The sequence below is a fragment of the Cavia porcellus genome, unplaced genomic scaffold, assembly GCF_034190915.1.
Source record: "Cavia porcellus strain 051 isolate PalLab524CR breed Dunkin Hartley unplaced genomic scaffold, mCavPor4.1 scaffold_8, whole genome shotgun sequence".
In the NCBI taxonomy this organism is placed as follows: domain Eukaryota; kingdom Metazoa; phylum Chordata; class Mammalia; order Rodentia; family Caviidae; genus Cavia; species Cavia porcellus.
The window spans coordinates 33,931,703-33,957,610 of NW_026947491.1; the positions used below are offsets into that span (position 1 = coordinate 33,931,703).

At 38.7% G+C, this 25,908-nt stretch overlaps 1 protein-coding gene across 15 annotated transcripts in view; it reads left to right on the plus strand.

Moving 5' to 3' along the window:
• Positions 1–25,908, plus strand: part of Pphln1 (periphilin 1) — a 148,045-nt gene that overhangs the window by 73,010 nt on the left and 49,127 nt on the right. For 8 of the 15 annotated variants that reach the window (XM_063254568.1, XM_063254571.1, XM_063254570.1 and 5 more), the window contains 5 exons: positions 9,579–9,635; positions 12,052–12,131; positions 15,052–15,171; positions 21,184–21,483; positions 24,833–24,973. In XM_063254568.1, the coding sequence (XP_063110638.1) occupies positions 9,579–9,635; positions 12,052–12,131; positions 15,052–15,171; positions 21,184–21,483; positions 24,833–24,973 (698 nt within the window). Of the gene's footprint in view, positions 1–9,578; positions 9,636–12,051; positions 12,132–15,051; positions 15,172–21,183; positions 21,484–21,834; positions 24,974–25,908 lie in introns of those variants that run through there. The other 7 variants (XM_063254569.1, XM_063254574.1, XM_063254573.1 and 4 more) reach the window with 4 other exon arrangements.

Genomic DNA, 25,908 nt, shown 5'->3' on the forward strand with positions numbered 1-25,908 from the left:
TTTTGGAAAGCTTTAGAGTGGTGTTCTGGTTGTTTGCATGTGCAGTACTGGGAATAGAGCTCAGGGCATTATCTACCTTAGGCAAGTACTCTGCCACTGAGCTCTGCATCCTCAGCCTCTAGCAAGTTTTTAAAAATATCATTAACAGGGTAAAGTAGCAGTTTTCCTATTCCTTAAGTCCTGGTTAAATTCTTTAATTTTTAGTTAATTTTTGATCCTAGTTTTTAGAGTATTTTCACTTTATAGTAACTGGTTGTTTGGCCTTCATACTTGTTGGAGGTTTGGCTATAGTAACTATTAACAGTAATTATTCGTAATTGTTTTATGAGACTGCCTCTCTCTGTGTAGTCCAGGATTGCCTTGAACTCATCATCTTTCTGTCTCAGCCACCTGAGCGCTGGGATTAAAGGCCTGTGCCACCACTCCAATCCTCCTTATAATTCCTGTGCATATTTAACATCCCTTATTTGCTACCTTTCCACCTCAGGTGCCTAGTTTTCATTTTGTGCTTACACATACATATCACAGCACTTCTGCTTTTTCAGACAGGGCCTATGAAACTTTGCATCACTTCATACTATCTTTCTAAATGAAACGTGTTTTTATCTTGTAAGAATTTTAGTTATCCTGGCTGATCTGGGCATGGCTGTGAATACAGCATTTAGTTGTTTGGTTGTCCATTTTGATATGCTAATGCAAGTTGTCCTAGGTAATCTCATTTTTTTATACTTTTAGCATTGAACTTTTATTTGTGATAATAGCATAAAAGTGACACCAGAGTTCATCTTGGCACACTGTTGTTTAAGTTCTTGTGTAAAAAGCTTGCCATATTAGAATCTATTTCACCCACTTTTGTATAGCTCCTTATATATTAAGGCATCTTTTCCTGTAACATGTGGTTAGTATGTCTTAGTGTCAGGTTCATATATAAAGTTATTTCTTCCCCCTTTTTTTGTAACTGTGTATCTACTGGAAGAGTACTGTTACAGTGTTTTTTTTTTTTTTTTTTTCCCCTCAGATTTAAATACATTTGGTTCCCGTTGCTATTCCTTTTATTTGGTATGGTTTTCACATTTTTACTGATTTTCCTTATCTTCCTTGTATGTTGCAACATGTGAATTTAGCTTTTGTTTTCAGAACTATATTTTATTACTGACTCTTCAAATGAGATTGCCGGCAGGTAAAACTTATTTTGTTAGGTAGTTTTAATAAACAGAATGTCCCTTAGCCTGTACATTTTAAGGCACAATTGTTTGTTTATAGTTTGTTTATAATTGTTTGTTTATAGACACTTTTGTAAAGAGATATATGTGTGTACATGCACATATATGTGTACGTATATGAAAAATTTCATGTACTTAATTTTAGTTTCTTCTCTAGAGATAGTAAAGTCTCATTCAAGAATATTCAGCTTATCTGCAAACTAAGTATCCTTGGTGTATTTTGTATTAATTTCAATAATTTGATTGAGTAGCATTCTCCCAAATATAGGATCTGTAGAGATCTGTGTACCTCTACTTTTGAGCTGCTTTGGTTGCTCATGGCCTCCCCTGCAACCTTTGTATTATCTTACTTTATTTCCACTTGTAAATCTCATGAATCCCCTTGTTAACAATTTTCTTGATAATTTTAAATTGGAGATCATTTCTCCCATTGAAACAGTTACATAACATTTGCATTGCATTGTTTTGTAAATCAGTTTTGATGGCAGAGGTGGTGATGGTAGTACTGCTATATCTTTGTTTACCCTAAATGTCTTCTAGAAATTAGTGTCAAATTTACCAGTGATGCTGTTACTGTGACCATGTAATATTTTGGTTGAATTTTTTAAATGCTATTTCTCTAGGATATTTGTACAACTATTATTTTGTCTATTTTTCTACAGCTGTTTGACTATGGGCTTCATATTTCTTATTTCTTGATAGTAGCAGGTCTTTTAAAGGAAAACTAATCATCTGCATCTATTTTAAAAATAAATATTCTAAGTTAACAATGTATAAGAATTAAAAATATTTTGAGTATATCTGGACAATCAGTGTTCATTGTTGAAACCTCATTGTAATAGGAAGTGTGCATGTTTTATGGAGGTGTTGGTTGAAACCCAGTTGAATTTTTGATGAAATCCTAAGAAAGTTATAACGTTTGATTTTGCTGTAGAGCAGACTTTTCTCTATAGATTTAAAGTGGTTATGTAAAATAAACTATCATTGGATTTAAACACTAGGCAATAAGGAAAAAGAAAACATTCTCTTGGTAGCTAAATGTCAGTGTTTCTTAGATTAAAAGCTGTTGAATATACAATCGGTCTAGTTATTACTGTAAAATTATAAAATAGGGTTTCCCTATGTGCTCAGGCTGTGAACTTAAGCTCTTTCTTTGAGTACTGGAATCACAGGTTTGTACCACACAGTCAACTTGTGTACAATCTCTGTATACACAAAAACATACTAAACATATATATTTGTCAAACAAGTCAGATCTGCTCTATACCCTTTTTCATTTATGATTTATTAAGAGAGATAGGTATGTAATTAAACAGGCAGAAGCATTTTAGGTGCTAAAATTCCAAGAGCTTCTTGCCAGTGCTTGGCCTAGTAACAGCGAAGTAACAGATTCAACCAACAAATGCATATCCGAAGCTCTCTTATGAGTACAGAACTTCCCAAGCAATATTATAGAATCTAGTTCATAAAGACACAAAGTTTAAGGAAAGGGGTGAATAGAGAGGATAGATAGCTCTCTATTGTCTAATTATGAACAGGGCTAAAATGGTGGCACACGCCTTTAATTCCAGCATTCAGGAGGCTGAGACAGGAAAATGATGAGTTCCAAGCCATCCTGGACTACATAGCAAGAGGCTGTCTCAAAAAATAAATGGAACTACAAAAAAAAAAAAAAGGAGTAGGGGGAAGTAGAAAGGTCATTACCTACCCATGGGCCCTTAGTTCACAGCTACTTTTAGAGGGTCAGAAGCCCTCGCACTCCTTGGAACTTGTCATAACTGGCTTGACTTCTTGGTACCTCTTTGTGTTCAGTATTTTTCTGTTTCAGTTGTCCCTGACCTACTTTTCAATACCTTCTCTTGGGGGTTGGCAGCTAATTAGCAAGGAGTGTCTTATTCATGGTTGTCTTGGACTTAGTGAGGGGTCATGTGGATGTCTCTTGAAGTCAGTAATTTTATGATGAATACAGTGAGTCAACAGTGGATAATATAGTGACCCTACAATGAGTACACACACACGTGTGTGTGTGTGTGTGTGTGTGTGTGTGTGTGTGTGGATAATATAGTGACCCTACAATGAGTACACACATATGTGTGTGTGTGTGTGTGTGTGTGTAATATAGTGACCCTACAATGAGTACACATATGTGTGTGTGTGTGTGTAATATAGTGACCCTACAATGAGTACACATATGTGTGTGTGTGTGTGTGTAATATAGTGACCCTACAATGAGTACACATATATGTATGTTGTGTGTGTGTTTTAGTGCATAGAAGTTGTCCCCAAAGTTAGGCCCCCCTTCTGCTTTCATGCTTATATCTTGTATATGGAGAAGGGTGGCTGTTTCAGGCTTTGTCCACTTGGCTTTCTCTGTGCTCTGCCTGTCAGCTATTTCTGCCTCTTTTGAGCTACAGTGACATGGGTCGATATTGGTGTTTTTCCTTATCAGTTTTTTCACTCTTTTTGGACCTCCATCCTTGACCTGTTTCTCAGGGGAATTTGTCCTTTAAGGAATTTTAAATCCTAGTCAGGATCGGCCAGAAGACCTAATGATGCTGCAATGCTGTTGTATTGTGTACAGACCCATGCCCCTATAAATCCTTAGAGTTTGGTGATAGATTTTTGGGTATCTGAATAATGGAAGTTTTAAAATGGTAATCCTTAAGGCCATGGATGTAGGAATTTGATAGCATTCTTGTTTGAGAATGTTAGAATTGATAGTATGTTCTTTTGATAGCAAGCATTCATTCATAATGTATATGAATTATTAAATGTTGTGTACATGTTTTAAGAGTGAGCCAGCAGACTGCTCACTGGTGCAGTTGCTGGGATTCCTGGTCAGTAGACCTTTACTTCAGCTTGCTACATCCTTGACTCCCAAGAGATATACCTAGTTTATGGGGTAGCAGAGGTGGTGAGGAGCTTTCTTTATTCTCTGCCTGTATGGTTTCTGGTACTTCTGGGTGTCTTTGACACAAGAACATTCTTAATGTTCAAACTAGTTTTGTGCACCATCAACTGAGCGGCTTCCTGAGCCCTGTTTAAATTTTACTTTGAGACAACTTCTTAGTAAGTAGCTCAATTTGGGCATGAACTTGCCTTCTACTTTAGTCTCCTCAGTAGGTGGGATTACAGATGTTTGCCACCACATTGTTGTTGATACTATGTTCAAAGAACCTGTAAATCTCTAAGAAATAATTTTTTTCTTAAGCAGAACCTCCAAATTCCAATGTCTTTGTGTCTGTGCGCCCCAAAAAGAAACCATTTACTCAGCATTTGTATAATTTGGGACATCGTTTTTTCATACTCATTTCTATTTCAAAACTTCAGTTGTTAAAGGAGGAATTTATGCTGTGAAGTTTGTTTCTTTTGAACTCAAAGTATTTATCTGTATTTACCACATGCTGTTCTGAGAATCAAGTGCTCTAACTTCATTATCTCTAGTGATTTTTTTTTTGTTTTTTTCTGTGTATCCATTGTTTCTTTATGAGTTACCAAATAATTAATAGCACTTGATTGAAGAATACTGGTTAGATTTATTCTTTAAGCAGGAAAAATTATCTGGAAAGAATTTGAAATAGTATTATATTTATATTCAGCTACTGTATTCAAAGAGACATCTATTAAAAGTTTTAAAACACTTCTTGAATTTTTTTGAACAATAAATTGCTTTTCTAGCTTTTGATTTTACCTCAGTGGTAAAACATTTGTACTGGTGTGTGGAACCAGTTCTTTCACTTACAATGGGGCTCCATTCTTACAAGCCCCATCACAATTTGCAAATACTGTTATGTTAAACAGTGCCTAACCTACTTCATCTCCATAGCTTTGTAACACAGAAAGCTGCAGCTTAACCTTGAGATGGGTGTGGAAGGCTGAGAACTGTGGCTTGCTGTCACTGGTCAGCACTGAATGTATCCTATAGTATAATGCCAGCCCCAGAAAAGATCAAATTTCAGATTTGGAAGTATAGTGTCTTAGTTACTTTTCTTAGGTCTAAAATACCAGACACTGAAGGTTAAAGGAAGAAAAGAATTTAGAGGTTTCAGTTTATAGTTGGCTGGCTCTAAGACACAGTGCATGGCAGAGAAATGTTGCAGAGAAGAAACAGTTCATGGTGGGCAGAAGACTAGAAAGCAGTGAAGTAACAAGCAACAAGTGATGGCAGCAGCCCTCTTTCTGCCTCTTATACTCTGTATGCCCTTAGATGTAGCATTCATACCCAGGGAGGGCTTTCCCATTACCCACACCCAGACCGAAGCCAAGTGAATCAGTGGACTAATTTAGTCACTATACATCCTTATTCCCAGCATCACACACTGAATCCTGGCTTCACACACTCTAGATCACACCTCCAAAAAGCTCTACCTGTGACTGAATGAAGTTTGAGGGCAAGGGGGACTTAGACACAAGCCATAGCATACAGTTTTCACTGAATGCATAAATGTTAGTCTACTGTTGTAAAGTTGGAAAATCATAAGTTAATCATAAGTCAGAAAGTACTAGATATCCTTTGGCTTTTTTTCTTATTTTTTAACTTTACAGATATAAACTCTGATTTCCTTAGTGCTACTCTCAGAATTTTTTCTTCTTGGTTTCATTCCTTTGTCCTAATTTAACACTCATTTTCGTCACAAAATCACAGGAAAGTTAAAATGTATTGAGCCTTTTTACTTCAGTGTCAAGTAGAAAGTTAGTGTTTGCTTACTAAGGTCATGTATGAGGTGATTGAGGTAACAATGAAATAAGTGAGGAGTAGCATTCTAACATACAGAATGGTAAGTGAAAAAGACAGATATGAGAGACATTTATATTCATGGTGTTGAATGGAGTAAAAAGTATTGAGGTTAGAAGTACTCACATTTTGGGAACAGTAACCTACTAAAGAGAGAACGATACAGAGGACTAGCACAAAAATAGAAAGATTGTGGAGTCTGAAATACGTTATAGACGTGGTCCTGAGCCTATGGCATTATCAGGAAGTGGCAGAGTCTTGGAGAGGTAGGACTTGGTTGGAGAATTTGGGTTGTTGGAGCACGTCCTTGAAGGAGATACTGGGACTGCATGTCTTTCTTTACTGCCATGTGCTGTATTGTTACCTCGGTTACATGCCTTCTTCTTCTTTGTTTACTGTGTTACTACAGGCCCCAAACAGTGGGCAACGATCCTGACTGGAACCTCCAGAATTGTGAGCCAAGATAATCCTTTGGTCCTTATAATTTATCTGTCCAGTGATGGACAGATAATACAGACATAAAAATCAAACACCAAAATATTTAGAAAATCTCATTATATGTCACTAAAATCCTATAGTAGATGACAAGAGTGAGACAGTTGGTTTCATTTTAGTGTTTGTGGACCACTGAAAACTGGATAAGTTTAAGCACAGTGCAATTGTTGGGGAAAAAAAAAACAAAACCCAGAGTTTAGTGGAGTGAAACGAACTACTTAAATAATTGTTCCAGATTCTTTAATTCTGCTGAGTGGTTTTTTGCTTGTCTGTTAGGAAATTAGTCTAACCACTCAAGACAACATGAATGAGAACCTATAATAAGTGTGTTAATAACTTAAGTGTCTCTGAAATTTGGAAACGGAACTAATAGACACATAACCAGTGGTGTGTTAGTAAACGGATGTGTTGCATTTGCTGATGTCATTCATAAGGGTTCATTTTGTACCATCAACACAAAGTGAACACAGAGTTTGGAAGAGGTGGATGCAGTCCACTCTTAAGCTGATAAGAAATGATGAGACATACAGTGGCACATCTTGAAATATCCCTAGTCTCATGTTTTGGCCTGATTTGAAAAAGAATTTGAGGTAGCTTAATGAAGTAAACACTTAATAAAATAGGATTAAATAAATGGATGGTTTTCTGTAAAAAGGATTAAGAATAGAAAAACAAATTGAGAATAAAGTTAATAATACATGAAACAAATGCCTGTCACACTTCTGCACAGCTGGAATACATGAACTAAGAGTTTGGCCATATCAAACAGAAAGGAACAGCAGTGTTCATCAGCATCAGTGCAAATCAGCTGCTCAGGAGAAGCAAAAACTTGTCCAGTGCCAGATGAAAGAACATTGTATCCACAACAAAATTTCTGCAAAAGTAGGATGGCAATATTTGCATTATATTTGACACCTGTCTCTAGGGAAGTCGCTTTACAATACCAAAAGAATTCAGAAAACAAAATTTTTTTCTGGAAAAAACAGTAGATTGGCAATTTGGGATAGACAATAAAAAAACTTGGATGAAATATTTTGACATTTGATCTCATTAAGAAATATTAGGGTACCATGACTAATAATGTTTAGGCCTTTTCACCTTCTTTGGTATTGGAGATTGAAACTAAGGCCTGTGTAACCAGCTACATTCCAGCCTTTCTTATTTTGTCATTTTGAGACAAGGTCTCAGTAATTCTCCAAGCAAGATTCAAACTTGGGATTTTCCTGAGTGCTGGGTTGATAGAGGTGCACCCTCATGTCCAGAGGCAGTTTGTTGAGACCAATCAAAACGTGTATTTGAAAACTTTCCCAGTGTTCTTTTTGATTTCTAGTAGATTCATCCCTCTTTTTTCTCTTTCTCCTTCTATCCCTCCTTTTTATTTTTTTAGGCTAGTTTCTGCTACGATGCCCAGGCTGACCTTGAACTTGCAGTTCATTTGCTTCTGCCCCTGAGTAGGTTGGGATTACAGGTGTATGTCACTGCACCCTGCCTTGTTTCAAGTTTGACTCAGACTGGGTGTGGATGTGGGTGTTTCCTTATCAGTTCTTCGAATGCAAACTTTATAGAGGCTATTATACTAGGTATATACAGTGATGAACAAAATATGCTTTGTCCTTTGTTCTTTTCTCATTTCTTTTATGTCCATGCCATCCTTAACTGACCTTTGTAGGAAGTTTGCAGATTTTCCGTTAACTCTCTAATGTTTTGATAATTGTAACTCTGAAATAAACAGAAGGCAAATAAACAAGAGAAAAGACATCATAATTTATTGCTGGGCCTGGTGGGGCACTTCTATAATCTCATCTCTTGGGAGTTTGAGGGAGGAGAATTGTAAGTTTGAGACCAGCCTGGGCTACAAGTCGAACCCAAGGCCAGCTTGAACTGCATAGGGAGACCTTGTCTTAAAAAGATCTCAAAAAAAAAAAAAAAAAAAAAAACTGAGTGAGTGTGTATTTTACATTTGTCCACATGGGAGTTTCACAGAATATGAGGCTCACAGAAGGGCCAAAGGATTGGATTTTATGTTGCATTGGAATAGAAGCTGGAGCCTCTGGCACAGAGGCGTCAGTCATCTGTGGGAGGGTGATGGAAGTATTCATAGCAAATAAATGATTTTCTTGTTATGTAAGCAAAGCCTCTTGTAATCTCAGTTGCTCTTGTAAGAGTAGCTGATAAGCTGTAACAGTGTCTGTCTGGTGGGGATGCCGAATCTCTAGTTGCTTTTCTTGTGATATGGTCTTTGGTGAATCCATTTTCAAGCACAGTAAGGTGACTTCAAAGAATGCCTCTTGTTGGAGGCATTTATTAATATAGATAGACGTTTGCCTTTTATTAATATAGATAAACATGAATTTCTTTTTACAAAAGCACACTTTGCAGAATTGTTTCTCTATTTGTTGTTTCTCTGAATAGTCATCTCAGTAAATGAAAGAAGTATACATACTTTTGGGTGCGGTATTTGGTCTTTTGCACATCAAGCAGAAATTTCTCCTATTCTGTTGTGATTCACCTTCATTGCTGTTTGCTTGGGTAGCCTGTTGCCATGCAGGGACACTGGAGATGAACAGAATGAATAAATCAGAGTCCAAGATTGCAAGAATGCTGAGAGACCAGAGTGACTGCTCCAAAGAATAAAAAGCAGCCCCATAACTAGGCCACCTCAGCTTTTATCCAGAATACCAGAAAGTGAGAAGAAAAAGACATTAAAATGATCACTCAAGGGACTTTGGGCACGGGGATGTGACAAATTAGAGGCATTCATCAGAATGAGATAGAAGAGCACTGAAGTCTGATTCTGCTTAACTAAACTGATCAAGTTAACTGATATTTCCATCCTGTACTGTTTTGAGCACATGCATTCTTTCTGCTCTGTCACCCTAAGTGGAACTGCTCTCCACGTCCGGCATGTGTGTTTCCCTTGCGTAGCAGGGTGCTGTAGAGAAGCGCAGCAGAAGCAGCTTGGGGTCTTAGGAAAGCTGCCCAGTTAGCAGTGCGCCCACAGAGCTCAGTTTACAGGTCACCAACAAGTGCTCAGAAATCCCTCTTCATTGCTTCAGGGTTTTTACCTCACTTGTGCTGGGCACAGAGGTCCTGCTGTTAATTCCTCCCTGCCCACCTTTCCCTAGAGCCTGCGCGTGCCAGTGCCTCCTACAAACGGCAGGATGAAGGAAAGCCAGAAAGAGGTGAGTTTTGAGTTAGATTTTGATTTGGGATTTTTGAAGGGGTGGGAGGCTTGAATTGGTAAGAGGGCACAGAAGTGGGAAAATTACGTAGCTATTCCATTAGTCTGTTGCCAAGAGAGTTGGGTAAGCAGTACAGCAATAGATGCAGGTACTACGATTTGGATTTTGTTATCTGGGCTAACCTAACCATTCATGGTCAGGAATAGTCATTCTACAGGAGGCTGAGATCTATAGGAAAAAATAGATGCTAAGCAGATAGCATCAAGGAATTTGTAATCCTTTTTCTGAACTGTTTCTACTGCCACCTTTATCATTTTTTTCTTGGTCATTTGCTTCTCGCCTAGACTGCCCATTCATACAGGTATAATTGAATGTATAATAAATTGCTTGCCCTGCCTTTCTCTGTTCTTTACTTTTGCACACTGAGATTTGTTGATAACCTGCTCAGATAAGCCTTTGAGTACGTGAAATGAGGTCCTGAGATTACATTTGGGGAACACGCATAGCATAGCTGTTGAACTGATGTCTTGTTAGTAAAAATGAAGCAAGAGATTAATAGCTACAGTACTTGGGACAGAATTCCTCCCAAATGTCTAGCAGATGTAAGCTAAAATTGAACCTGCAGTTATATCTGTAGTTATCATAGTCTGCTGTGCTGATTAGTCCAGCACTTTGTCTTCCTTTAGGGACTAAAGTGATCAAGTTAACTGATGTTGTTATCGTATTCTGTTTTGAGCATGTACATTAGTATTTAAGTAGGATGAGGAGGCAATCATTGCATCCTAATAGTAGAAAAATAGGGTTTATCTTTTTATTTCATTTTAAGTGCTTATACTTGACTTGAAGGTTATGACTTGAAATTGAATGAACTGTTACTTGTTCATCTAGGTACTTTGATTGTCATGTGACTATGGTTGTCACAATACAATGTTGAATTTGCCATGTGCAATGGAAATGCAATTAGAAATGACTAAATTGTTTTGGCCTTTTAGGGATGTACTGATGGTTCTAATCACATTTCTTTTGCTTTTTAAAATCTACAGGAAGCTTTAAACTGCTTGATGTAAAAGCCTCTTGTAGTTCTAGGATTTTGGTACCATAAAATTTTAGGTTATGTCTTTGACCCAGCCTCTAGCAGGGATTTGTTTGAGGCTGGATGATTCATGGTGGAGGGATATCCCCCATAACAGAGATGTTTAACAGCATCCCCGGCCAATGACTCTCTCACTTGTAACCATTGTAGTTAGCATCACACATGGTCCAGTGTTTGTGGCTGGGAGGAATGAAGCTCCCTGCTTGAGAGTCACTGATGCAGAGAAAGCTTTTCAGTCTTCAGGACCTAAGAGATATTACTCACCAGTGCACTGGGTGGCTGGAAACCTTTTAGTCTTTAGGTGCTTGCTTAGCTATCTTGGCTAAGACAAGGAAGAGCTGACTGAAGCTGGCTTTGCTTCAGTTTCAAGGTGTTTGTCTCTGCTTTTGCTCTTGACTGCTGTCCAGCCTTAACCCACTCTCTGGTCTTGACTGGCATCTGTATGACTTGAAACTTGCCACTTTCTGTTCTGTTTCTGTCTCTCTCTAGTTTTCCGACAATCATTTAATGAAGTGTTTTTCTCTCAGTAACAGGCTCAGCATTACTAATTTTTAAGATTCTATTAAGCTAAAGCTATTTCTTAAATATGGTATGTATACATAGTTATATATATACATGGGCATAGTAGTGCATGCTTGGGAGGCTGAGCCAGGAGGATCACCCTGAGTTCAAGGCCAGCCTGAACTGTGTAGTGAGACCTTGTCTCACACAAAAACAAAAAATGTATACATTTAGCACATGCAAGTAATCTTTTAAGATGAAGGTTGGTAACTATTTCAGTGATTTATTTTAAACAAATTAACAAGTAGTTGGAGACTCATTCATGATGGGCACTGGACTAATGCTCTAACTGTAGTCTTTTTACTTTTTTTTTCAATTGTATAAGCATTTCAGGAATATGTGCTAAGTGTCCTATATACAGTTCTCCTTGAGCTGTCTCTTAGTTAGCTCTGTTTATAAACAGCACAGTTAACTGAAATATCTAGGCATGTGTTCATATTGTGAGATACTGAAACTGGCGTTTAGCAGTAGAGAAGATGGCGCATTTATATTCAGACGTGTCTCCTTTCCCAGTATGTTCTGTGTCATCCTGTTTTTTAACTTGCCCTTGGTGTGGCCTACACTACTGTACATAATATCATTTGAGGTGACTTCTAATTTTTGATGTCACCTCTAAAACAAGTAGTTTTAATTAATTAAATAATGTAATTCAGAGTTTCAGTACTAACGTGATTATACAAGTCCACTCATGAATTGAGTTACTGAATCACTTAATTGAAAACAAATGAGCTAGGAAATGACATCTTGTACTTTCTTAAATAGGTAAAGAGCGACCTGTCCCATCTATGAAAACATCAAGAGATACCTCACCTTCAAGTTCTCCAGCAGGTCCTTCATCAAAGGTTTGTTAATTTTCTAAAATCCTAGTTTAAAGAATTACAAAGTAAGATGCTTGTTTAGGACAAAAGCTTTCATTATTTATGTTATACCATTGGGCTAGTTGCTGCATTTAAAAACTTAAATTTTAAGTAACCACTACTTGACAACAGCTACCAATGCAAGTGTCTTCGTTACTTTTCTTCTTGCTGAGACCAAATACCTGACACCCAATGTTGAAGAAGGAATGGTTTATTTAGCTCACAGATCGTAGAAATTTCAATCCATAAACAACTGGCTATAAGACAGGTGGCACAGCAGAGGGGAATCACAGGAGAAACAGTTCATGGTGGGCAAAAGGTAGCAAAGATACAGGGTGGACTGCTGGTCTTTTTGTTCTTTATTTCTTATCCAGACTACCTTACGGCTGCTGGCACTCATACCCTTAATCCTTAATGCCTTGGAGCCTAGCATTACACCATGAATCAGTCTCAATGTCACACAAGCTAGATCTAGCACCTCTGAAAAAGCCCCACATATGACTGCATGTGGCTTTGGAGGGACATCTAGACACAAGCTGTAAGAGCAAGTGAGAAGTTTTCTCATAGAAGTGTTTTGCGTAGCTTATGCTACAATAGTATTACTACCGCAGCCCTACTTCATCTTGACCATGACCAGTAAGTATTTCGGTGGGAACATGCGTTAGATTTTTTTGCAGTTATTGGTTGGGGCATAGGCAAGAAACTTAAAGTGTGACTATTTGGCTCTGGATAGTATATGCTTTCCTTTTGTTGATACAGAAATCTTTTGACACGGGCTACGTATAAACTTTCATTCTATAGCACATTGAAGTCTCAGACATGTCCATATTTTACTTGTATTCTCATGTACTTCTTTTTGTTCCTTCATTTTCATTCCTCCTTCTCTTCCACTATGAGGATTGAACCCAGGAGCATTCTACCATGAGGCCATGACCCTAGACTTTTTTTTTTTTATTTTGAAACAGCATGTTGCTAAATTGGCACAGCTGCCTTTGAACAGCCTCCCACACATTTGGGGTGACGTGTGCACCACTGAGTCCAGCATTATTTTTCTTCTGTGATACTTTGACTTATTAGCCAGCATGGATAACAACTAGATCAGAATATTTGGAGGCAGCTGGTTCTTTTCTTCAGAGGGGAAAAATATTTCTTTGTGACAATTTAATATTATTGGGACATTCTCAGACATCTGAGGGATCTAGAATGCCAGGTTGTTCTTTTCTTTTTGTTTTGAGTCAGAGACTAGGCTAGCTGTGAACTTTGTTTTTAAACTGGGGAAGGAACCCAAGAGTGTTCCACTACAGACCTCATTTGCATCCCTTTCTTTTGCTTAGATAAGGTCTTGTTAAGTTGCTAAGGCTGGCCTTAAATTTACAGTCCTCCTGCCTCAGCCTCCTCAATAGGTGAGATGATAGGTGTATGTCATCACACTTTGGATTTTTAACGTTCTGTATGGGAAGGGCTGGAAATGAGCTGTGTAGGCTTCCTCAGTGGCAGGAATAAGGGAAGTTTCATACTTTCTGTTTGCCTTGCAAAGGTTTTACAAATTTAGTGCATAACATCAAGGAGACGACTAGATGCCTGAAGTTTACATAATACCTTCAAGTGCATAAAAGAATAGGGGCTTGAGACTCCTGAGGCATGAGATAGCCTCACGAGCCTTGGGAAGTTCGGGGGGGGGGGGGGGAACTCTGGAATCAAAACCTACATGATTGTGCAGGTAGAATTTCCCAGGTCGCTGCCGTAGTTCAACTAGCTGTGGCCTGTATGTGTGAACCAGGTCTCAGGCCTCAACCTCTGCCCACTGCGAAGTCTTTCCTCGGCAGATGCAGAGATCTCAGAGAACAGCTTCTGCCTGTACTTCTTGCTTAATGTCCCCTGTGGCTGTGGCTGTACATTTTTTTTTTTTTTATGAAGGATAGCCTCACCAAGCCATTCCTTTGTGTGCAGTTCCTCTGAATAACTCAGAATATTTTAAAGAAGTGTATTTGGGGGTGGGATATTTTACTCTCCCTCATCTCCATGTGGATCGATCGCTATGACTGTACTAGTGGCCAGTGTGAGGAAGTTTCACTGCCCTTCCCATCTGTGTACATTACCAAGTTTGGCTAGAGGAATTACTGTTTCTGTTTCTGGGGTTATAAGTTAAGGTAAAGCCAGAGATACAACTTGGCAGCACAGATGCCTGCCTGCAAGTGTAGGGTCCTAAGTTTGATTTCCTGTACAAAAAAAATAAGGTACCAATTGTACTCTAGTCATCTTCATGAAATTCTGTTTAATGAAAATGCTTCTTTTGTTTGCTTCTTTTGTTTGTTTCAATGACATGCTCCACAAAACAGGGATTTTTACTCGATTGTCTTCCAGGAGACAGAGGTATATTTGGAATTAGTGATACGAGGTGAGAAGGGCATAGGTGATGAAAATTATTCCACGGAAACAATGGAATTAGGGACTTCATGTAAGGACCTTAAGAGTAGAGTTTTTCTGATTCATTAACTGTCACATCTGGAATTTTCTGTTGTGTTAATTAAGAATGGACCTTAAGGAAATTTTGTTACTTGTTTCATTGAACATAATTGAAGTTAGCAAGTTGAAATCAGTGTCTTTCATGTTCTGTATACAGTTAGTATGAGCTGTCAGTCTCTGCTTTATGCTTTAAATGAATTCCTGAGGTTTTGTGGAAATGAAATTGGGTCACAGCTAGTATATGTGTCCAAGAGAATTACTGCTTAAACAGTTCTTCTGTTGAGCATTTTTGAAGGGGTGGGAGGCAGAAAGGTACTGATTTGTACCATCAGTTTGAAGGCTTTAGTGGTTTGGATTGTGCATAGGGTGTGCTGGTTGGTGTATCTGAAGTGTAAACAACCTTGAGAGATGTAACAGAAATGCTCTTGCTTTTTGCCAGGCATTAGATAAACCCAGCAGGCTGACTGAAAAGGAGCTTGCTGAGGCTGCAAGCAAGTGGGCTGCGGAAAAGCTCGAGAAGTCTGAGGAGACTAATGTGCCTGGGATTTCTGAGTTCCAGGTATAGTATCACGGGTCCTGTATATTTGACACTGCCAGCTTTCGTGTGGATGTTAACTTACAGGTGGAAATTTCAGTACCTCAAAATACTTTTGAAAGAAGGCATATGTGCTTACGGTTTCGTGAATTATTAAAATTTACCACTCAGGGGCTGGTGATTTAGCTCAGCGGCACAAGCACCTGCCTTGCAAGCAGGTGGTTGTGAGTTCAATCCCTGGTACTGATAAAAATGAAGAAGACAAAAAAAAAAAATTGCCACAGAGTAATATTCTTGATTTGGGGGCTCATGGAAAACTGTTTATGAATTGTATTAAAATATTCAAAAGTGAATTGAAAACCCTCTGTATAATCTATAATATCTTAAAGTCAAATAGGGAAATTTCAAGAGCTGAGTTTTTAGATACAGAATTTAATGTTAAAAGAATTAGTTTTGATATGATAGGCACAGATAAGCTTCACATTTTGATGTGACAGAGAATATTTCAAAGAGAATTCTGGCTTTTTGATAGACTTTGGGAAAGTTCTATGGAAAGTTTTTTGAATGAAAAAAATAAATTTGCCGGGCTGGGGATTTAGCTCAGCGGCATAAGCACCTGCCTTGCAAGCAAGCGGTTGTGAGTTCAATCCCCAGTACCGATTAAAAAAAAAAAAAAAAAAAAAAAAATTGAAATGTGTTTACCTTCATCTTCATATAAAAAGATCCTTTCCAGCGTAACTTATTACACTGCACATAAAAAATAGAATCCCTGTGAAAACGGACTCAGAACCTTGGAAAAGAAAAAATGTCGATTTGTCATTTAGACAGCAATTGATCTCAAATAGCTCAGTGTTTCTTTGTCATTTTAGCTCCAGTAATTGATTTTTTGCATATTCTTTCAGGAAATGTATGGAAAGTATCAAAATCCATCTTTGGTCAATCCTTTTCTATCACTTTAAAAAACATGAATAGTACAGTAATATAATTAGTGAGGTAATTTAAAATAAAAGTATTTTTACTGTTTTAAGTTAGAATAAAAGAATTTGAATAGTGTTTTTCAGTTTTTTTGTTTTTTGTGGAAGTGCTGGGGATGGAACCCCCAGGGCCTTGAACTTGTTAGGCAAGTGGTCTACCACCGAGCCACACTCCCGGCCCTAGGATAGTTGTTTTTATATTAGTAAAAAACCAAATAGAGTAGATATGTGTGCTTTAAAATTGCTGTTTGGGGCTCAGATTCATTTCTTGTTTGTTTATTAATAAAATGGATTTAAACAAGCCCAATTAAGGCTTAACTTCCAAATATTAATAGCACATTCATCTTTTCTATGTTCACATCATTTTTTTTTTCAGAATTTCTTATAAAACTTTACTGTGTTTGTTTCTCAGATTTTAAGTGTTAATATTTTCTCATTGTTTGAGTAGATTTTGAGCCTGAATAGTCAATGACATTGGGAAACTTTTTCTTAAAGTTTGTTTTCTTTAAAATTTGTCCAGAATTTGCTTGTTTAGGCATTAATGTGAAATAAGGACACATACTGTGTATTGTGTAGAGTCACTTTTATAAGTTGCAAGAAACTGAATGCTTGGATTTCTTGCTTATTTTTTGTTGCTGTCATCATTATAGTTTTAAGCAGTTTCCATGAGAGACCCTGGAATTGTTAAAGTACAGTGCAAGTAAAGATGATTTGGGTCAATATTTGATCTTACTGTAGTTAGTTCATTTCTCTGTTATTTTGATCTTGTTAACTCTAACAGAACATTTCTGAAAGGTTTTGACAGCCTAGTAAATTCTGTAGAGTATTAATAGTGTTAGAGGGAGAAAAAGATTGTATAAGCCAGTATGTTTGAGAAATGCTGTTTGTAAAAGAGGTAAATTAGTGTATTTAAAAGAAGGTTGGTTTTGATATGTCAGCATTATACAGAGGTTTTAGTATGTTAATACACTCATTTGTTGGCTTTGAAAGGCTGAATCATGGAGTTTGCATATTTACAAACTTTTAAGTATAGATTTTTTAAAAAAGACAGCTTATATTGTGGAATAGTGTTTTTAGGCACACATTTTCAGAGAGCAATAGTGTGCTGGCTTTGTATTCATTCTACATCTGCTTGGGTCAAACTGTCAAGGAGAGTTCAGTCACGTTTTATATAAATACAATTTACCAACCCTAAATTGCTAGGATGGCTTTGTACTCTCTAACTGAAAGGCAAATTATTTGCAACCCAGTTGAACAGATTTGTTAGCTTTTTATCAACTACTTCTTTTTGACTTAGAAAAACTTGATTACTCTAATATGCTCTCGGAGCTCTCCAGTTTACATCTTTTATAGGCAGGATTGTTTTCCATACTTACGTGCTGCTTTACCATGATACTGGAAACTGAACAGTTTATAAAGAACATAGTTACTTCTTATGGTTCTGGTTGCTAAAATATATTGAGGTTAAAATTTATTTTCTTTAATGATGCTCATGCCTTTGATTTAAATCTGTTAAATTTTTTAGGTTTCTTTTTTTTTTTTTTTTTTTTTTGTACCAGAAATCAAACTCCAGACCTTGTGCTTGCTAGAGAGAGAGGTGCTTGTACCTCTGAGCAATGTCTCTGAGCATATCCCTGGCCCAAATCCCTAAAATTTTGAACTTCAGACTTGTGAAGAGTAGTTTTTTAGTAGCTAATATGTATGTATCAAAAATGCAAATAGTGTTTGTGAGAGACATATCTGGAGGAGTGAATTATTAAAGTGATGAGGGGGCTTGTGTGCAAAAGCATGAGTGATCTGGAATATATGCTTAAAGATTAGGGAAGCATTATAGGTTTGGCCTTTGTCCTTCCTCCTGCCTAATAATTTGCATAGATCATCCTAATAAATGTCATGAAGAAGACCTCTTTGTTCCTTGACAACCAGGCTGCTTTCCTTCCTGTATTTCCCTGCAAGAAAAGTCAAGAGAGTTCTCAGTTCAGCATTGCTCTTTTGAGACTCCTACACTCTGGGTGCTCTTGGAACAGTCCCTGTGGCCCTCTTGATGTTTGAATGATGTGTCAGCTCCAAGCAATCTTTTCATCCTCTATACTGCCACGGTCGCACATGGACAAGTGAAGCCCTTTGTGAGGTGGAAATGGCAAGGTAACCTGCTGCTGCAGGTCAGCGTGGAGGACCAGTCTTCCAAAGCCTGGAAAAGGAACAAGGTCCAAATTTGTGTAACATAAGAGGACATAGACAGCAGCAGAACAACCTGACACATTTACGGCAAGATCAAATGTTAGGTTATTAGCCCAGAGGTCTTCTAACAGTCCCATTGCCAATGAGGACGGGCTGTGTGCTTGTTTTTCTTTTTGATCCTTCATTTTTTTCTTCTGCTTCATACCATATGGGTCAAACTTTATCCAAAAAGGAAAAACAATTTAAGCAGGCTTTATAGTGTCTCTTCAAGACACCTGGATGTAAGGTTTCTTAGCTCCAACTATTAAACTCCTAATAGTTATTCACCTACATTTTCCTTGGTTTCTGCTGCAAAATAGCTTGAGGAATTGTGGGTTAAAACTTTTGATGGTCATTAGGTCCCATGAAAGTTGCATTCCTTGGTACTTAGCAACTTAGCAGGGTCCACATTGTCTCTTCAAATATAGGAATCTTCACTTAAAAAGCCACTTGTCACCCCCTCAGCTCCCCATAGAGAATCCTCTTTCAATGTCCTTCTCTTCCTCCAGCAAAACTCCTGGCCTGAGAATTTGAGTCCTCCATGGAGAAATACTTGAAAGAAGCTGGCATGAAAGATGGAGAAATGCATCCTTATCTTGTTCTTAGAAGAGGTCAAGGACCTCTTTGTGATAGCCTCCCTTATGCAGTGCTTAAATTATTTAGAAAAAGAATACCAACATAGGTCTGCAAGCCCATTTACAAAAGTCATTGTAGAGTCATCAGGACATGGTTGTGAGATGGCACCGTGGGACTGGAGGGCCCTAATGAAAATAGTGCTGACTGCTGCTTAGATCAGTGTATGGCTTGCAGAATATCGGGAAGCCACTACTGGTCAGTCCCCAGATCATGTGAACACAAATTCCTGTGGGAATGGACATACTTATGGGAGAAGATCCCCGTGCCACTCCAAAGGTATAGTCCTCGATGACTGGCCACTTTTATTCAAGCTTCTTGTGTTGCCCTTAAGGCATAGACACAAATCCCAGAAACCAAGGCCCCTCAAGTTTCCTTTGCCACCATTAGATAGGACCCTAAAAAAGCTTACATAGATTTCATAAATTGTTTACAAAACTCAATTTTATGATAGGTGGAAAGCTGTTTTAGCACTTCAGTTAGCACATGCAAGTACTAACACTGATTGTCATAGAGTTTTAGCACCCCTTAAAGGAAAAACTGAAGTATTGCTATAACAATTAAAGCTTACCAAATGTAGAAACTGTTAGGTCTGAGAAAGGGGAGGAAGCGGGGGAAGGAGGACTGGAAGGAAGGAGTGGAGTGGAGTGGATGGCCGTGGCTGCAAAGATAAGAAATATAAAATATAAGTAACCTTTATTTCGGGAATGTCTCCACCCCGGGGCCGACGGTCTCTCTCTGGAACACACACACTCTAACATGTGGAGTGAGGCCCATAAGTAGCCTCTGTCTGGGGTGGACCCCAAGGGGCATTAGGGATGCACAGGTAGCCCATTGGCACACATTTGGCGCCAGAGGCAGGTTCTTAGGGATGGGGATATAGGGTTACAGGTAAATCTCTAAGGGGCGGGGGAGGCAGGAGTTCCTTAACTTGGCTGAGGCTTCTCCTGGTTAAAGTGTCTGGTCTGGGCCAGCAACTCTTTCATATCCCGTCTTATGATTATTAGGAAAAGGGGCAAAGATTTCTCTCTGTAACTACTTCCTGCTGGCTGAGGGCGCTGTATTGGGGATTAGGGGAGTCGATGGGATGAAGGTTGATGCCCAGGTAGTCACTGATGTTAGGTGTTTTAGCCAGGACAACTTCACTGGTGAATGCACGTATGTTAGACTGGAAAAAAACAAAGAAACAAGATGTTATGAGGAGACATGGCACTGTCATATTTATGGACCCAAGTGAGGTAGAGGGAAAGGTGTCAAAATTCATAAAGCCAAAGTGATTGCTGCCGTTCTGCAGCCTCCAAAGTGTTATAATCATGGCAAAGAGGGACATCTTCAGAAGGATTGCAAAAGCTATAACTAAAGAAGGCAAACCTAAAGGAAAATATCATAAATGTAACAAAGGGTACCACTGGGCCAATCAGTGCTGCTCTAAATTTGATAAAGAAGGAAGCCAGGTTTTAGAAAAACCCAGTAAGTTATCATGGAATGAATGTTCACACTCAGCATAGGAACTGACCCCAAATCTCAACTTGGCCCTTGAGGAGGATGAAATTTTGGATGAGGCTGGCCAAGTGAAGATGATAGCCAGTGACGTCTGGAGACTTTTCCCCCCCATGACGGGCCGTTCTCTTATTTGGAAGATACAGTTACAGTAAGAGATTCCAAGTCATTCCAGTCTGATAGACTTAGTCTGCTCAGGGCAAATTCAGTTTACGAGAAAAAGCCTAGGTATCACATCCTTCTGGAAGGATTATAAAGTCTGTAGGTTGTCTTGTTTCCCTTTTGTCTTTGGATCTCTTGACAGATCCTGAGGAAGTCTTGGATTCCACAGTAAGGAAGTGTTTTTGGCTACTAAATTATCCCCTTGTGCTGTACTCCAACTCAGCTGTAAAGATGTCAGTGGTGCACCTCGCAATCCTACCAGACAAGGCATAGTGGGATGGGCCAGTGGACTCCTCAAAATTAACTTACTAAATGGGAGGAAATATGGTAGACTTCCCCTGCAGGGACAGTTATATAAAAAGCATTCTTTTAAATTTTTAAAATGTCGACTTTGATGAGTTCAAAGCAGTAGAAACATTTTATTCTCACAAAGGAAGGACTGAAACCATTGGTTTTTTATCAACAGCCTGTATCAGGTCCCCAGTGGTTGGACTCAGTGGATTGCTCACTTGGGGGAGGGGGTATGCATCTGTTTTTTCACCCACAGGTGCAGTCTGGGCCCCTGAAAAGTCTGTGCGTCCCTACTGTGTGGAACCAGGCAGGAAGCAGTCCTCCCCTGGAGCTCGAGAAGCTGGCAGTACAGTCTCTCCCAGGAATGAGCAGCACTAAGAAAAAGATGGATCCCCGACCCTCTACGACACATTCTTCAGGACCTACCTGGGGAGACATTAAGAAGCTTACTTACCACGCTGAACAAACTCTCAAATTCACAGGAGCCCCCTTCAGTCCTGAAAACTTGTTTCTTCCAATGATAGAGCAGATCACATCCAATTCCAAGGCTACAAAGGTAAAAAGGTCCCTTATTCTTTTGAGCTTGCTGGTACATTTACTTCAAGTAAGTGGCATGGTCTACTAAGCCTATGTGCTTTTTCCACTTGCTTTGAATATAGTCACATGGAGAGACACAGACACCCTCCCCGCCCCATGGTACCTGTTATACAGGTGGTACTTGCTGCCACCTTCTGGCCCGTATAAGACTGCAGCCATTCCTGTTACTCTGACGGTGATACCAGTTACCTCATAAGTGATAACTTTTTGGCAGAAGAATTTCCCTTACCTGTGGCCATCAACATCACTGATAGTAGTAGCTATTGCATTTTCTTCCTGCCCCAGCGATATATGTACTGTATTTTCACAGGATGTAATCAGATGGAGGAACCCTGCCATCAAGATTTATTAACACTGCTGGTGTAGGAGGAACTCTGGGAGACACTGAAGTATTCCCGTCTGCTCCCACTCCGGGGTGCCCACTGGAGGTGGCCTAGAATTGGGAGGACCCCGTGTAAACAAACCACCAATCTTGCTATTACCCCAGTCCTACAGTTTGACTCTAGAAAATTGGGAACTTCACAATTTCGGAGTGCTGATGTCTAACTCTGCCTGGGTCTCTGCTAACCTTTAATTATAGCAGTGCCTCACCTTATGGAATCCTGGGCTCACTGGATCTTTACTTTTTGCCTCTCCTTGGGCACTTATCTTTCTCCTCTCAGAGAATCGGCATGTAGCTATCTTGTTTTTCCTGAAAATTGTTATATTTAGCAATTGTCAGCCCATAAGTAAGCTCTTCACATGTGTTATCAATGACTCCTCTGATCATATAAGATTTGTACTCCCGGGGGCTGGGGGTTTTGCTCAGCGGCATAAGCGCCTGCCTTAAAAGCCTTAAAAGTCATGAGTTCGATCTCCGGTACCGATTAAAAGGAAAAAGACAAAAAAAAAAAAAAAAAATTTGTACCCCTCACCCATATATTTTAGTCCTTACTAAAGAAGAATCTACATTTGCAGAAGACAGTGCTTTCAGCCACTATCATCGACCTCTTAAGGCCCTTAATGTTACCTTACTAGTGTGGCTCATTCTGTGTGTCACTGGCTCTAATATTTCTCATATTGTGGTTTAATATTGCTCACATGGTGGTATTCATACAATGAGCTGAAGCTTGACTCCCCACCAGTCTCACGAAAGAATGGACTGGAAGCTCTGCCCTTGAACAAGTCATCTCAGCACTTGAGCATAACAGACAAAAATGTTTTCTTGTTATTCTGACTCTGGCTACTATTGCAGTCATAGCACTAGCAGCTACAGTGGCGACCACAGCAGTCACCTTGACCCATTCCACACAAACTGTCCAAACCAGGAACAGCTACTTTCAAAACATGACTTCTGAATTGCTGACACTGAACAGCACTGGCCAAGAAATCTTACGACACCCTGATGCTTTTGAGGCTGCTGTTGGATGGCTCACAGCACCAGCAGGCTCTCTGGATGTGCACTCGCCTTAGGTGTGATGCAGGATATTTATCTATGTACATTACACTCATGCCTTTAAGAGCTCTGACTCCTGGAATGAGACCCAAGGCAACACACAGATCTTCGTGGGGTGATTTCCTATCTCCATAGTCGACTGAAGGGCCAGCTTCACAGTCTTCAAATGGAAGCTCACAATATCACTTTGGACTGTCTTAATGATGTTGTCTGTGACTCAGAACCCCCCAAAACTGGCTGTCTGGCCTCAACCTCCAAACAGTGGTACCTTGGTTCACTAACTTCTTTCTATGACTTTCCTCCCAGAGTTCCATTGCATCCAGGATCATGGAACAAATTCTGAGTTCTTGAACTGAGGTACCACTATATCTGCATACTTATTGCTGCAGAATAATATTTTTGTAGTGTTTCTTACAGTCCTTGAAGCTGTCTGTGTGCTGTTGCAGTGAATGCATTGTGCTGACACCATGATGACTTTCCTGTAGCTCAGTACCTTTCCACACTGCATTCCTCTTCTCTGCTCCAGTCCCTAGTGCTTAACATAAAAAAGGGGGCTAAATATGTCACTTGGTTGGAGGAAAGAGTGATTATAATCATGAAGGGGCCTACGGGAAAAGCTTGCGTACTCTGCAGTGTATGATTAAGGGTCAGAGAAGCATAATGGATTCCATCTTTGTCCTTCCAAATGCCTGATAAGTTGCTTAGATTAACTTAAGAAATAATTCACAGCAGACTTTCTTATTCCTTGATTATCAGGCTGCTTTTCTTCCTGTTTTTCACTGGAACAAAAGTCAGAAAGTTCTAGGTTTAGCACTGCTCGCTTGCAAATGCCCTTGTGTTGGGTCCTCTCAGTGTTCAGAGCAAGTGTCTGCAAGAAAACTTTTTATTCTCTGTACTGTCACCTTCGCACATGGTAACAGGTGTTGAAGCATTCACAGTGTGTCCCCAGCATCATCCTCTCTTTCATGTTTTCTTATTGGGAATCCTGCTTTAATCATTTTCCCACAGTTAGGGCTACCCAGAGACATCTGTGGCATGGATGTATATATTTCTGTCCTTAACCACCCTTCTGTCTTTGGTGACACAGTTGATGGTACATTAATAGGGAATGACCTCTTGGCTATGAAATTATTTCAGTATTCAATTATCTCTCAAGTCTTCGTGTTTGTATTTGTGCCTTTTTGAGACAAGCTCTATTGTCTATGTTGTCCTGGAACTCACTGTGTAGCCCAGGCTGGCCTATAGCATGTGTTCCTGCTGTCTCAGCCTCCCGACTATAGGCCTGTGCCCTCATCCCCTGGAAAACTACTAGTGGTTATTCTGTTTTGTGGGAATGTTTTCTCTAATGATTTCAAGAATTTCTTAAGTCACAGAAGCAAGGCAATTTAACTTCTAAAATGAATTCTTTTCCTGTGTTCCTTTTATTCTATGTGTGCACACTTTCACTTGCACTTAGAGTTTGTCTCCCATGTGTTCCAGATTAAGAGTGCTAAGAAATAGTTTCGTGGTAAAAGGTTCTCACTTTGTTACTTGTTTTTTTTTTGTACTGGGAATTAAACTCAGGACCTTGTACTTGCCAAGTAGGTGCTTGTGTCATTGAGTTATGTTCCCAGCCCTCATTGTGTCTAAATACAGACTGATGTATAATCGTATAATTTTGGAGTGCAATAAGTCTAGTGGTTGTATTTTACCTAAACTTTTAAAAGTAGTAGTCATTCATTGCTTTTTAAATCCTCTTCATATGTGATCATTGTACATAAAGGTATTAAATGTTTTCTTAAAACAGGTTAAACCTAATACTTTCTTAACGTACCATCTGAAATATTTTGTGTCCTTTAAGAAAGTGAGTAAAGATTTGGAACATTTTTTCAAGGTGGGACCTACAACACAGTTATTCATTGAGAATCCAGAGGAGACAGATACCAATGCAACCGACAGCACGGAATTATTTGAAGACAGTCAGCTCAGCAGTCGCTCGAAAGCAATAGCATTGAAAACCAAAGAGATTGAACAGGTGAGAATGCGGTCTGCTTAAGGTAGATAATCTTCAGCTCATACCACTTTGCACATTAAGTACTTACTAAGTTTCTGTGCTTCTTATGTCTTTTTCTACCTCTGACTCTGGGAGATTCCTTTCAATAATTTAAAAATTACTGACTTTAGTAATTTTGGCCTGTCTGGTAACCATGTCTTTGTTATTTTTAAATAATGAACAATCATGTTTTGAGGGAGAAAATAATTTTTTAAAGAGAACATTAATCAAAAAAAAAAAAAAAAAACATTAATCTAGTTGGTATGAAGCATTTAAAAGCTTCCAAACTAATAAGAGTTGGAATGGAAGATTATTCATCAAAATGGTGGCAGATGTTATTTTTGCCTATTATTATCATAGATACTTGCTTTGGTTAATACTTCTAAGCATTTTTCAAGAATTAAAGGAATAAAAGGGTTATAATCTACATCTTTTAGTTGGTGTCATTCTATAAAACAAGCTTTTGTTTTTATTGTGAAACTATTAACCATTAGAGCATTATCATTTTATGAGGATTTGATAAGGTAAGTAAAATGTGAAAGAACTTTCAAATATGTTTTGTGTAGGTATTTGTTTTTGATATTAATCTTTTTAATACCTTTAATAAATTGTATGACATTGTTATGTAACCTCAAAACAATTTGCAGTTAACAGAAATACACTTATTTTCTCAGGGCATTGTCCCATTTCCACTTGTATTAAAATCTCCTTCCCTTGATTGGAATTTGAGATTCTCAAATTCTACATGTGATTGTTTGGGATTGTTTGGCTGGTTGTGTTGCTATCACACCAGTGACAGAAGATAAAAACCAGAATAGGAAACTTGTCTTGCAAGCCACTAGCTTTTCAGACACTATGAGCGTTTAACAAAAGTGTCTATTCATTCTTTGCATTTTTCCCTATACTTGAAATATTTC